Below are 13,331 nucleotides of genomic sequence, written 5' to 3'. Positions count from 1 at the left end.
CCGAAAAGAAAAATCGGAGGAGCGCATATGACAGAGTTTTGGCCTTATTAAGTAGGTGTTGAATTTGTGCTTTCCACCCCAAATTGTATTGAAAAATAACTCCTAGGTATTGAAATTTTAGGACTTGCTCTATTTTTGCTCCGCCAAGCTTCCATTCGTATAATCTCCGACTTCTGGTGAAGATCAGAATCTTAGATTTAACATGGTTGATGGTTAATTGGTTGAGCTGACAATACGTGGCAAAGATCTTCAGAGCTCTGGTTAGTCCAACACGTGTATAAGATAGAATTACCGCATCGTCCGCATATAAAAGGAGTGGACAGCGGTAATCCGCTAGTCTAGGCGCGTGTGTACTTGGAGATGAGTTGACTAGGGGTGCTCGCATGTCGCTGATGAATAGGTTGAATAGGCAGGGAGCCAGTATACATCCTTGGCGCACTCCCTTGTTTATTGGTATCGAATTTGTGAGGTCGCCCGCAGGAGTAAGTCTCACTCTGGCATGGGTACCTTCGTGGAGCTGACTTATAAGCCATAGGAGTCTTCTATCGATGCCCTGTTTCGCAAGTTTCTCCCAAAGAATATTTCTAGGAACGCTGTCAAAGGCTGCCTTTAGATCTAAGAAGGCAGCACAAAGGTAGCCCCGGGGAGGGGAGGAGTACTTCCGTGCCAGATGGTAAAGAACTATCGCATGATCAGTTGTAGAACGTTTAGTTCTGAACCCTGCTTGTTCATGGCCAATCTGGTTAGTCTCATCTACCCATCGCGATAGTTTAGTCAGCAAAAAGCTGGCATAAATTTTCCCTATGATCGAGAGGAGGCTGATGTTGCGGTAGTTTTCCGGCTCCATTGGAGAACCTTTTTTATGAATTGGTACTATAATGGCCTCCTTCCATATTTTGGGGATGAGACCGGAAGCGTTGATTGCGTCGAAGGTTTTGGCCAAGATGCCAGCCCACCATTTTGGGTGTAGTTTGATGGCTTCAGCAGGGATCAGGTCGGGCCCTGGGGCTTTGCCCGGTTTCAGCTGGGCTATTAGCTTAGCTATTTCGTCAGGATCGGTGGAAGGCCAAATAGGTAGGTGGGAAAACAGATGCATCAGATGGTCGGAGGGGGCATCTGCCTGTGAGAAACATTTCTTCAGGAACAATTCCCATGTCGGTGCTGGGATGACAGCCCTTGGGTAATTCCTCGCCCTTCTATTAATCAAAGACCAGAATTCCCTGGATCTATGTGGCTTTGAAGCAGTAATCAAGGCCTGCCAGCGATTTTGTTGCCACTCACGTTTGGCAGTTTTCTGCGTGCGTTTGTAAACTTGCTTGGCTTGTGCATAACTAGCTGGCAGAGTAGATGCATCAGAGGTCTTATATACATTATATATAGCACGAAGGCGCTGTCTTGCTTGTTTGCACTGAGAATTGTACCAGGGGGCACCGTAAGTATACTCGTTTCGATTTAATATTTTGGGTGGTAACCTGAAGAAGGACGTAAGATCAGTCGTATGATGGTGGAAGCGTTTCAACACTATGCTATGCTCATCTGAGGCAGAGCCTATGTTGGAATGGGGCCCGAGGATTTCTTTTTGAAAGAATTCCTGATACCTTTGAGCCTGGGTCTCCGACCATTTGATTCCTCTTACTTGGAGAGATTCGTTGGTTACCATCTGGGTCGCATGTCTATGGGCCTCCGACTGCCAGTTCAGGGAAAGCTTGGCTACCAGAGGAAGATGATCACTAGATTGTACATTCTCGATCTTAAAGGTGGAAATACACTTAAGTAGATCACTGGAGACCAACAGGTAATCGAGGACGCTGTTTGATTTGACGCTCAGGTGAGTGAAATCCCCTGGAATATCAGGGAGGCATGTGCCGTTTAGGGGGACCAGATTTAAACGGATGGCCATTTGATAGAGGAGTACTCCAGCCTCATTTGCTCGTTGGTCTTTAGAAGTTCTCCTCATGATATGTTCCAGATCATAATTATCAAGGTTTGGGGTAACCCACCATTTAGCTTTGGTCAGCGAGTCCCAATTTGCTGCTGTGCGGGCGTTAAAATCGCCACCTATTATGGCCGGGGTGTTTGGAAACTTAACATAGCATGAGAGCAAATGCTCTTCTAGCGAGCCCCATTTAGAGCCCAGTTCGGAGGAAGAACCCCCAGGTGGCAAGTAAACATTTGTAACTAGAAGTGAGATCTTTTCCCCCTCAATCAGCCCGGTAAGGGCGTAAGGAGGCAAGGCCTGTACTAGAGTAAATTTAGAATGTAGGTTGAGGGAGATGCCTATTATTAGGCCCCCTTTGGGGCGGCCTCCTTTCTGAGAGGGGCAGGCAGGGAGTTCTAGAAGCTCAAAGCCATTTAGGGCAATTTTCTCTACTTCCCACGATTCTTGGAACAAGATAATATGAAACAGGTTAATATACTCCAAGAATTCTGGGTCAAGTTTTTTCCCCTCCAGCCCGCAATGTTCCAGCTGAGGACTGATAGGGGGGAGTTCCTGTTGTGACCAATTCGCTGTCATTTCGGGGAGAAATGTGAGTCCTTTGGAGGCAAGGCAGACCCCACAAAAAAGTCAGTTATTTTACTTTGCATGGCGGGCACCTGCTGAAGGTACCTAGTCTTAAAGTTGGTAGTGAGGTATTCTGGCTGGGGCGACAAAACGGGTCTCCCGCTGGCTAACCCAAGGGCGGACACTTCAGTGGGAAACTCCACTGGATTTGCTGAGACTGCCCCACCGCGAGGTCTAAAGGTCGCCGATGAAACCATTTGGTTTATATGTCCGGCCGGGTCTTCAATCAAATCCGGGCCATTTTTTGATGTAGGTGGAGCACTCCCCTGACCTGGTGCTGGCGAAGGTACGGGGGATGCTCGGCGTACTGGTACCGTTTGTATGTCGGGTCTATGCCGCTCAGGGGAGTATGAAGACTCCAGTTCTGGCATTGATGGATTAGATGGTAAGGAATTGTTTTGATGGAAGGAACTCTGAGTTACACTCCTCAGCGGGGGACTCTTGGAGGGCGAGTCAAAATTTATCAAGAGTTGGGATGAGAGGCCAACTTGTGAGGCAAGACCTGGGTCTGCCAAGCGTCGGTGGGTTTTGCCCACAAGAGGGGGAGGCATGGGTTTAGGAGCTGGACTAAGGTAAGGAAGACTTCCTGCTTCCTTAAAACACGACTCCGAAAAGCTGGCAGGGATATCCTGAAAAGTGGGCAGGACTTTTCCGTTCTTCTGGACATGTATGAGCTGATGATTTAGTACTTCTAGTCTATCAATTATTTCTTGTTGTTCTCTCGGTGGAAGGTCGCCAAAGGTGGCTAAAAGCTCTCTTTCCTCCGGCGGGGTCAGAGAATTACTTGCGCCAGTGGGTTTCTTTAAAGCTCGTGGGGGCGTAGGGTAAGTCCAGTTTCGGTACGGGTGGATATCCTCCGAGAGAGGAGGCTCGATGTCCCGAGGTACTCCTGACCTCTCCGACAGAGTCTGCTCCGTGCCGTGGCCGGCAAGTAGAAGGGGGTGGGTCATGCTATCCATAAAAACTCTTGTTGGGATGATATCATACCTAGCCAAGAGTGATTTCTGCCTGATGATAGCTGAAGGGATCCTTGGAGAGTAAAACGCAAGCATCACTTTCTGTTGCCTGAGGTGTTGGTTCAAAGGTAATACTGCAATAAGATCGCATTGTGAGATTTCTATGTTTAGGAGATTGCTTAGATGCTTTTTAACTCCACTCAGAGTAAGCCACCTTGGTGACCCTGCCCCGATGTTTAGGCAGATTTTCTTAGGTTGCAGGGACAACGCTTGATGTTTCAGTGCAGGATTTGGTTTATATTTAGGGATCACACTTCTTTTTTTGGTTGGAGGTAAGGACCTCTGGCACTTCAAGTCCCCCGTATCTACAGTTGGTTTAAACTCTGACCAGAGGTTATCAATTTTCTGTTCGAGGTTACATAGCTGGGAGGATAGCACATCAATCTTCTTGAATATGCAATTAAGGGTTCTGACCACAAGATGGAGATGTTCCTGTTGTTCTTGTCTTGCGCAGTCCTCAGCTCCAGCGTCCTGCACCACCCTCAATGGGACACTCCCTCTTCCTCCAAGCTTGCCGTCCGTGGTTTTAGTCTGAGGTAAAAATAATTCCTCTGGTGTTGACGTCGTTTCTGGAGACGTTAGAGGGTAGAAACGGTTCTGAGTTTTCACCCCATAGTAGTGTTCAGTGGGGTCACTCCGTTTGCCAGACACGGGGGGAGTCTTTTAAAATAGCAGTGCTTAAAAGGTAATAAAAGGTGGTAGAAATAGAAATACAGCTGGCTGTGAGCTGGCGGAAAACCAGTAAGTCAAAGGCTGCTTCCAAGGCTGCCGGAGAATACAATTATCTGCTCATTAAAGCTGATTTACGATGCAAGCTTTACAATTATCAGCAATGTGAACTCCTGGCATGGGTTCCAGCACTCTGATACAATCTTCAGCAAGAACTTGAAAGGCTGGGTGCCACAACACAGATTTTAGGGAGGATTCGAAATGAACTCCGGCAAATGCGTCTTACCTCGTCGCCATCTTCAACCTTTGAGTCCATGGCTCCCTTGACAAACTACATTATTTCTGCAGCTCCCCTGTGGGGAAATGTGCTCCAAGCCTCAGAAGCCCTGTTATGCCACCCTTTGCCTGCAGAGTCGGCATCCCCTCACCCCTTTTCAAACTCTCCCTTGTAGAGAGTTCCCTCAGCCTCCTCTCTTCTCCCCTCTTCTTGGAAGTCATCTGGGCAGCAGCCACTACTGCCCCCGGTCTCTGAGCGTCCCCCACCCCAAAGAGAGGTACCTCCTCATGCTGCACCCCCGGGGGGCCTGGGAAGAGGATGCCCCCAGCCTTAGTAGCCCGACAGAGACTGGCCAAAGGTGAATGTGAGGCCACCATCTTATTCACCCTGGAAGGCAGCAGTGGGTGCCGCTGGGCCTGCATGGTGGAAAGGCTCCCCTTTGGCTCTGGATTCTCACCTCCCAGACAGGCAGGCATTGCACACAGCAAGCACAAGAAAGGCTAACACAGCCCCTGCCTGCCCAGCCGGCCTCCCACTTGTCTGTCCGTTCCCAACAGCAAAGACTGGCGAACAGGGCTCCCTCACCCACTGCTTGCTTACTCCAAGGCTACGTCAGCTCCAGGAAACCAGCATCTCTTGGCCAGTCCCAGAGGCACCAGTCGCATGAGGAGCTTGTAGCCAGGGCTGCTGCAACAAACAGCTGTACAAGCCTTTGGGAAGCAGATTCGTCGCAAGAGGGCATCAGAGGGAAGGAGGGAAGGAAACACCCCTGACCATCCTTCAAGGCACCCCAGGGTGCCGTGGCACATTGATCGAAAACCACTGTCTTAGGCCATCTTGCCAAGAATGCCTTGCTCGAGAGGACTCCCAGTGCTTGTCAGAGAGAGACAGAAAATTTAAGGATGTCACGGACCATTACAGTTGTCAAAAACCAGTATAAGTATAGATAAGCCCACAAAAGTTCATGGGCTCCTACATTTTTTACTAGCCTGCTAAGAGGATGTGATATCAGGCTATGGTCTGAAAGCATTTGAGACCACCTTGCTGAAGCTAAGCAGGCTTGGGTTTGGTCAGTACCTGGATGAGATTCTCCCTGGGAATCATATAGATGGCCTCATTGATATAAGCCTCCTAGCAGACCAGTCAACCAACCAACCAACCAACCAACCAATCAATCAATCAATAAGAGTGTTCTAGCAGACAGAGAGATGTAGCAATCACTGGATTAGAATTCCTTGTTATAGTTACCAGGGTTCTATATGCAGTTATTCTTTATTTTTTACCACATAAATCTTAAATAGAACATTTGTTTATTAAAACAAGTTCTTAACATACCACTGTGCAATAGAAAGTACAGATTACTGCTGTTGAAATAATAGACTCCCACAACTGAACTCCTGTAACTGAAAAAGGGGGGAAAGATACATAACACAATTAAATTAAATAATGGAAAGATAGCAAAAAATAATGCATATGAAAAATCACCACATTTATGAATTTTAAGCTTGCTATTGACAAGGAATATAAATACTTATTCAACAGTAAGCAACAGGTATACTTGAGCACCCAACCTCTGCTTTAAAAAGTCCAATGAAGGAGAGTCCACCACCTTGCATGGTGGTCTGTTCCACTGTTGCACACTTCTACCATCACGCGCGGGTTGCAATTCGGCACTTCTGCGCATGCACGACCGCCTAAACCCAGAAGTAACCCATTCCGGTACTTCTGGGTTTCGGCGGTCCGTAACCCAAAAAAGCGCAACCTGAAGCGTCTGTAACCCAAGGTATGACTGTATATTGACTTTGGTGTCATACTATTTACACACAGCAGGGCAAACATAATTTCACTCATGTTTTTCGTTTAACACCTACAAAAGTCAGCCTACATCTTGCAATATCACATTAAAGATAACAGGTCAAACTTTTCCTTAATTTTTAAAAATGTATTTAACAGTATTTCCACATTACCTTTATTCAAGGCGTGTGATGGAGAAAATAGAACAATTCCAGTGTATATTATCTGAGGAGGTGGAACAAATAAACATCCATGTGAAATATATGGTCTCTCTCAGAATCATTTGTCCTATGCCAGCTTACACTGATTTAAATGTAAAATAGCAACTGTTACTAGATCAATTCATTGAAAAGAGTTAGGTAAATTTTAAACTTCACAGACTCTCATTCAGGCAGAACTGAAGCAAATTATAAAGGTACGGTAAACTATGTAGTAGCTAGAGAGCAGGAAATGTTTCAAAATGAGGTAAATAATAAACCTAAACACCATCAGAGTCTAGAATCTCAAAAGGTGAAAACCCTTCTCATGGTTCATCTTACAAAACTAAATGAAGACCTGGTATTGGTAGTGGCACTGTGATTTTTTTCTTTTTCAAATGAAAAGCCATTGAAGGAATAAACCCTTTGTATATGACCCACTTAAAGCCCTGCCCAGACTTTTTCTAGAATTCCATTCATTTATTCATAAAATGACTGCCATTGCTGCTTAAAGCCAATGGAAAGTAGTCCACCCAATACATATCTATGTATTGCTATGTTAGCATTTATAGTAAAAAATTGTTGTAACACCATGGTATTTGGCTCTGTTCAAATACAAACAAACAAATCATCAGACATTTCTTAGCATACTAACAATATGCCTGTCATTTCAGCTGCATCAACTAACATGAGACCCAAAAAAGACATCTCATAATTAATGCACTTTTGATAGACACTTGAGATTCTTTGCTACAGTATGTATATACATACAGTAAGCAGTGAGCCCTGTAAGCAGTGAGCCTCTGTAGAAGACCAATGCGCTTTGCCTATTTCTCTTCTAGCAATTATTATCTTTATGCCTATACTCCCTTGTAAGTAGCATATTGTATAACTATATTGTGAAGGGTTTGAAGAAATCTGTATTCTGGTACAATCCTCTACAGCCAAATGGTCCTAATAGATCAGCCCATGGTATTCAGTTTAGGTAAAAAGAGAGGTATATCATGGCACTCGTAGGATATTAGGACATAAATGAATGCATTATTCCCTGTCCCACTTCCATCTATTTCTAACAAGAAGGGAACATAACTGAAGTTTGCATCTTCTCTGCAAAATGTGGTCCTTGGGAAAGTGATAAATAGAGAACTAATTTAAATCTAAAGCAAGGCCAAGCGATCTATACCACACTGCATAAAGATGTCAAACAGTAGCCAGATACGGCATTTCAATTGATAAATTATCAGCATTAAGGTCAAAGAAACTAGTTGGGAGTAAGAGAAACTCTGGAAGTGACATTTATATTTAATACTATGTAACTAAACATTATGGTCCAACTATAATTTACAATAGAATAATACAAAAGATCATCATCTTGCACTGTACTTGCCGTTATTATCATAAACATCACTGTTCCAAGCATGCGTATATATTTATTGTATCGAAGCTGCAAGTACTGCAAAAGAGACAAATTATTTTATACAGAGCATGCATATTTATATGAATCTACTTAATATGTAGAAATAGTATTGACACCATTCCTTTAAAATGAAATTAAGTATCTCAGAGAATTAGCTGGGTAAATATCAGAGTTTGTCAATGCAACTTTGTGCAATTACTGAGATGACTCCTCTATAGCTATTTGAAGCTGTGGGGAATGAGGGCAATTTAGGTCAGGAAAAGGAAATGAGAGGAAAGGAATAAACATCTTCTTCCCAGAGTATTACCTCTTCGTATAAACCTGCTCTGTCCAGCTTCCAATTACTTCTTGTTTTTAAGCAGGAGACCCTAATTATAGATCTCCTGAATCATTTTTTGTATGTCTGGGTTTGCTGTTGCCTGATAAATATGCTTATGTTCTTCTACATATTTTTTCCTGTTTAAATGGCATATATGACTAAGAGAAAAGAAGGGAGAATGCAAGTTGCAGCCTGTTGAAGATTTTCTTCCCCATCCCCACATGAGAGTTTGGAGTGAAAACATTTGAGTATCTCTAGGATGAGGGCTTCAAACAGTTAAATTGCATTCTGCTCGTGCCTGCATGTTGTAGAAGTTAGTGTTGTACTAGAATTGTAGAGACTTGGGTTTCTAATCCACTCAGCCATGAAGCTGACCTAATCCACTTCAGAAAGATTATCTAATACAGGGGTTCCCAAACTGGGGTTCATGGACCACCATTCAGGTGGTCCAAGGCTTGTCTGTAAAAATAGTTACAGATAATGCAGCATCTAGCACAGTGTATTAAAACTGCTATGAAAGACAGAAGCAACAAGCAGTAGCAGTACACCCAGATATTTTGCAATTTCCAGGTGGTCCATAGGGACAAAAATTTAGAAACCACTGATCCCGGAAAACTGGAAACAAGGTTCTCTACTCAAAGTTCCTTGGAGGAAAAAGTAGGATATAAAGATAGCAAATAAACACAGGAATAAAGTAATAATCAGTGTTCTAATGTTATTCACTGAATCACTGAATTGTAGAGTTTGAAGGGAGCTCTTGGGTTATCTAGTCCAACCCCCTGCAATGCAGGAATCTCAGCTAGAGCGCTTATATTTCACCATCTGTAATTCTAGTTCCATTTTATTTTCTTTAGAATCAAAGATTTAACCATAATATGCTCTTCATTTACTTAAATTGTCTTTTTTAACAAACAAAACACTAAACACTAATTTATTGGAAATAAAAATCCAACGCCATGGAAAAGGAATGTTACCATTAGCACGTGAAATTTTCCTTAAATATGAAAAAAAATAAATTAAAAAAAGATAACATATGCATTGGGAGCCATTTGCCTGTACTTATTTACATTACTTTTTCTATCTAATATTCTGATCTGTGTTTTTACATTTTTATCTGTACGCTGCCTTGAGTCCTGGTTTGGGGAAAATGCAGGAAAAATGCAGGCTCAATTGAAAGCTGCTCCTTTCCACCCAGGCCCACAGGTAACATTAATGGGGGGAAATGGGCCACAGCTACAAGAATGCCTCTTGCAGGGAACCAGTAGTCTTCAGCCCTAGGAACAGGTTTGGAAAGGCCATGGCAACCTCCTACCTACCTCATAGGTGCTGCTGATATCCAGCCTGTAGTAAATGGGTAGAAACACTTCGGCGCTGATCACCACCATGATGCAATAGGCAATACCGATGAGTCCCGCAGTGCTCCCAAAGCGGTAGACCTCAGCCGGGTTCTCCAGCATGGTCAACGCAGACGTGAAGCTAGCTGCGAGGGAGAATGCCACAGGCCAACAATTCAGGCTGTGGCTGCCCATCAAATAGTCACTGTGGCTTTGATGGGCTTCGCCCATGGCGACAAAGATGCCAATGAACACAGAACCCAACAGCATGGCCGCAAAGACCAGCTGGTCGAGATCCGTGAAGCGGTCGGCAGGGTCTAAGTCGTCGAAGCGGACTGACATGAGGCCCAAATTGAAGGCAGCAAATATAGACAAGAGGAAGACGGAAGGAAGGAGGAAGGGTCTCGCTACCCTGGAAACAATCGCAAAGGAGGCACTTCTAGGGCCGCATAACCTCACGGATGCCACCAGCCGGGTACAAAGTCTTTGCCCGCATGCCCATTGCCCCCTTTGCCCTGCTGTTCTCTCCTCAGTCCTAAATCTTTTCTTAAAGCTAAGCCTAACTCTGTGTGGAGAGGCCGTGGGTTTTTTGAAGTGCCTTCATCTTTAATTTAAAAAAGAAAAATAGCCTGTCTTAATTTTGAGGAAAATGGAGGTGCTGCAACCCTGATAACTGTTAGGTATGAAATTATTTTTTGCGGGGGTGGGGAGGCCTGGAGAAAATAGAACAGACTCTCAAAGTGGAGAACTTCAGTGGGGAAATGGTTAAGAAGATGTCCCAGGAGAAGTGAAGCAGCAATGTCATTGGGGGAAGTGGGGGGGGGGAGGCCTGAATAAACAAGGCTTTGCTACAAACAGAAAGACAGGAGAAATAGGAACCCCAATACTTGGAGAGGTAAAGAAGAATGGCTACAGTTCTAGAGGGAAAGAAAAGGGAACCCCAAGGTCAAATGGGTAAAGAAAAAACAGAGGAGGCGCTCCTTTCCCTAGAGAGGCCGAGAAGGGAGTTGCAGACAAAATGGCTGCCAGCAGTAAAAGCCATGAGTCAGAACCTTTGATTAGGGAGGGAGGGGGATGCAGAGGGGTTTGTTTTCTTAAAGGGATATTCACTAATAAAAGCAAGTACAGGGGTACCTCAGGTTACATATGCTTCAGGTTACATACGCATCAGGTTACAGACTCCGCTAACCCAGAAATAGTGCTTCAGGTTAAGAACTTTGCTTCAGGATGAGAACAGAAATCGTGCCCTGGCGGCGTGGCAGCAGCGGGAGGCCCCATTAGCTAAAGTGGTGCTTCAGGTTAAGAACTGTTTCAGGTTAAGAACAGACCTCCAGAATGAATTAAGTACTTAACCTGAGGTACCACTGTAAGGTAGTTCTCAGAGAGGGGAAAGGGATAGAACTCTCCCATAAACCCGAGTCGTCCATTTGTGTTGTAGCAGAACACATAGGTGAGGGGGAAATCCTTGCACCTTTCAACAGAGACAATGAAGGTCTTCTTTTCCATTTTTGTATGTTAGAGGAAAATCAAACCCTTTTTCTGTTCAGTAAAGTGACAGAGGAGCGAAATATTCAATATCAGGGAGAGATTCTCAAACTACCTGTTTGGAGGAGGAGCATTTTCTGTTTGGTTTATCTCATAGCCAAAAATTATATACAGCAGAACATTGATGGAAGTTATTGATGTAGATGACAAAATTGAATTTAGGAAGTCAAACTGCTGCATTAGCAGCACCGAAGTGACCTTCCACAGTGCACAAACCTCAGCACTGTGTATGGGGGTCCTGGGCTGCCCAGATGACAAGACCCCCACTTCTCAGCCTTGCTAATATAGTCCAAAGGAAAGCAGAGCAGTACGTCTTGCACCAGCTTGGCTGCAGGCGTTGCCGAAAGGAAGCGTCTTACGAGCTCCACGCCAGATTTGTGTAGCGTTTACTCCTTTGACTTTTCTTCTCCCAAAGACGACAGTGGAGGTTTAGGATCAAAGCTTTCCTTCATCTAGATGCACTACCTTCCCAGTGTGAAGAGTCCCATCTGCCCCATACTTCCCCCTACAGAACATGCAGAAACCACCTTCTTGACTGTTGGACCAACTATTGGCCTCGTCCACTCAATCTGCCAGAGCCTGTCTTCTCATATAAGGGAAGTCACTAACTCCCTGAGGGTTTGAGACCTATCTGCTGCCCTTACCTAGTTTAGCCGGCCAGTCAAAGCTGTTCCTAGGGTGTGGCCACTGTTGCATGCTGACACCTTCTAGGAGCCACAGGCGAGAGCTGAATGTGTGTGTGGGGGGGGTGAATTAACTACCCCAGAAGAAGTGTGATTTGTCCACCCACTGAGATCCAATGTGAGCTCCGGGTACTGGGACTGCCTGGCTGGCTGGCAAGGGGGCATCACACTCTCCTCCCCGGTCAGGAAACGGATCCAAGCCTGCCTGCAAGACTGGCCAATGGCAGGCAGGTTTGGAGGCAGGATCTCCCCGACAGAGCACGAAGGCTTCCCTCAGATCCACTCCCAGAATATTTAAACCGGCCTGCCTTAACACTGGCACCTGGCCTTTTCCTCATCGGATCTCCCACCCACGCCTCCTGTTGTGCTGTGTTTTGTGTATTTCTGACTTTGCTATGGTCACCGTATTCAAGTCTGGGCAGGAATTTGTCCACCAGTCAAATTGGCCCCAGTTTGGTGGTTTTGCCTACCTCGCAGCATGGTCCATTCCGCCAAGGCCATCCCTGGGTGGATTTGAACCACCAGCCTTCTGGTTAACTGCCAGACACACTGACCCGTTGTGCCAGAGTCTTAAACTATGACACCTGCTAATATGGGCCACATAAATCATTTAGATTAGCTTCAACAAGTCACATTGTTGCCTGGGGTCCCACAACTAAAGGACATAATATTGGTTAGTTACCAAGAATGCCCCAACCTACTCATTTTTCTTTCTATTTTGAGTTACATACACCCCCGTAGGGAAGAAAACTCTTAAAATAGCTCATCTGGGCGGCAACTTGAGAACCCAATGGAGGCAATGTGGGTCTTTTTCACTGCCATTGTTGTTACTGATAGATGCAGTTGTACTTTCTAAACACTAAACAGGTGGTGTTGTGGGTCTTCCACTCTAGCTGTTATCTTGTCTGCTTTGTTGCTGAGAGGTCTGAGGACAATCAAGGAGCTCTGCAGTGTCATAACATGCACTCTGTGGGGATTGTGTTACTTACCCTTCCCCATCTTGACATTCAGAATGAGGTGAGGGCTTCAAGAAAATCACCAACTTCAGCTACTGGAAAATTCCCCAGAACACTCAGAAATCTATCAGGTTCCATAAGTCTCCCAAGGGAAGACCGTCTGAATTGGTTCCCCACCTCTACTGTCTGTGTGTATGTTGAGAGAACTGGTGCTGCGAGCCCAAACACTGCAGCTTGTGGTCTGACCATGACAAAGGGATCAATTCCATTCCTCCAATAACCACCACTCAACACTCACCCTGAAATGAGAGACTAAATCTGTTGTGTGTCCTGCCCTTTGCGTTGCTCCACTGACAACTTGGGGCAACCCCATGGTTGTCATGGAGGTCATAAAGTCTCAATTCAGGTCAGACAATCCAACCTTAGCATGAATGTTGAAGTCACCCAGAACCACCATCCTGGGGTTCTCCAACACCAGACTGGAGACACTACCTCTGCCAACTTAGAAGGGGAGCCACTGAGCAACTGTGGGCTTTAAACCAACAGCATCTGCAGTCTGTC

General features: G+C 45.2%; 1 protein-coding gene across 3 annotated transcripts in view; it reads right to left on the bottom strand.

Annotated features, from left to right (window-relative positions):
• Positions 1-12,095, bottom strand: part of LOC308486976 (sodium-coupled monocarboxylate transporter 1-like) — a 29,675-nt gene extending 17,580 nt beyond the window's left edge. Inside the window, exons 1-5 of one of the 3 annotated variants that reach the window (XM_081024218.1) lie at positions 11,776-12,095; positions 9,569-9,732; positions 7,904-7,969; positions 6,493-6,544; positions 5,861-5,928 (exon numbers count right to left, since the gene is read on the bottom strand). In XM_081024218.1, the coding sequence (XP_080880344.1) occupies positions 5,861-5,928; positions 6,493-6,544; positions 7,904-7,969; positions 9,569-9,732; positions 11,776-11,827 (402 nt within the window). In that variant the 5' untranslated portion in view covers positions 11,828-12,095. Of the gene's footprint in view, positions 1-5,860; positions 5,929-6,492; positions 6,545-7,903; positions 7,970-9,568; positions 10,696-11,186; positions 11,221-11,775 lie in introns of those variants that run through there. The other 2 variants (XM_081024219.1, XM_081024217.1) reach the window with 2 other exon arrangements.
• Positions 12,096-13,331: the final 1,236 nt, after the last annotated feature.

Source organism: Podarcis pityusensis (assembly GCF_964106645.2).
Source record: "Podarcis pityusensis genome assembly, chromosome: 10".
Taxonomy (NCBI): Eukaryota; Metazoa; Chordata; class Lepidosauria; order Squamata; family Lacertidae; genus Podarcis; species Podarcis pityusensis.
This window is presented reverse-complemented; position numbering and strand designations above follow the sequence as displayed.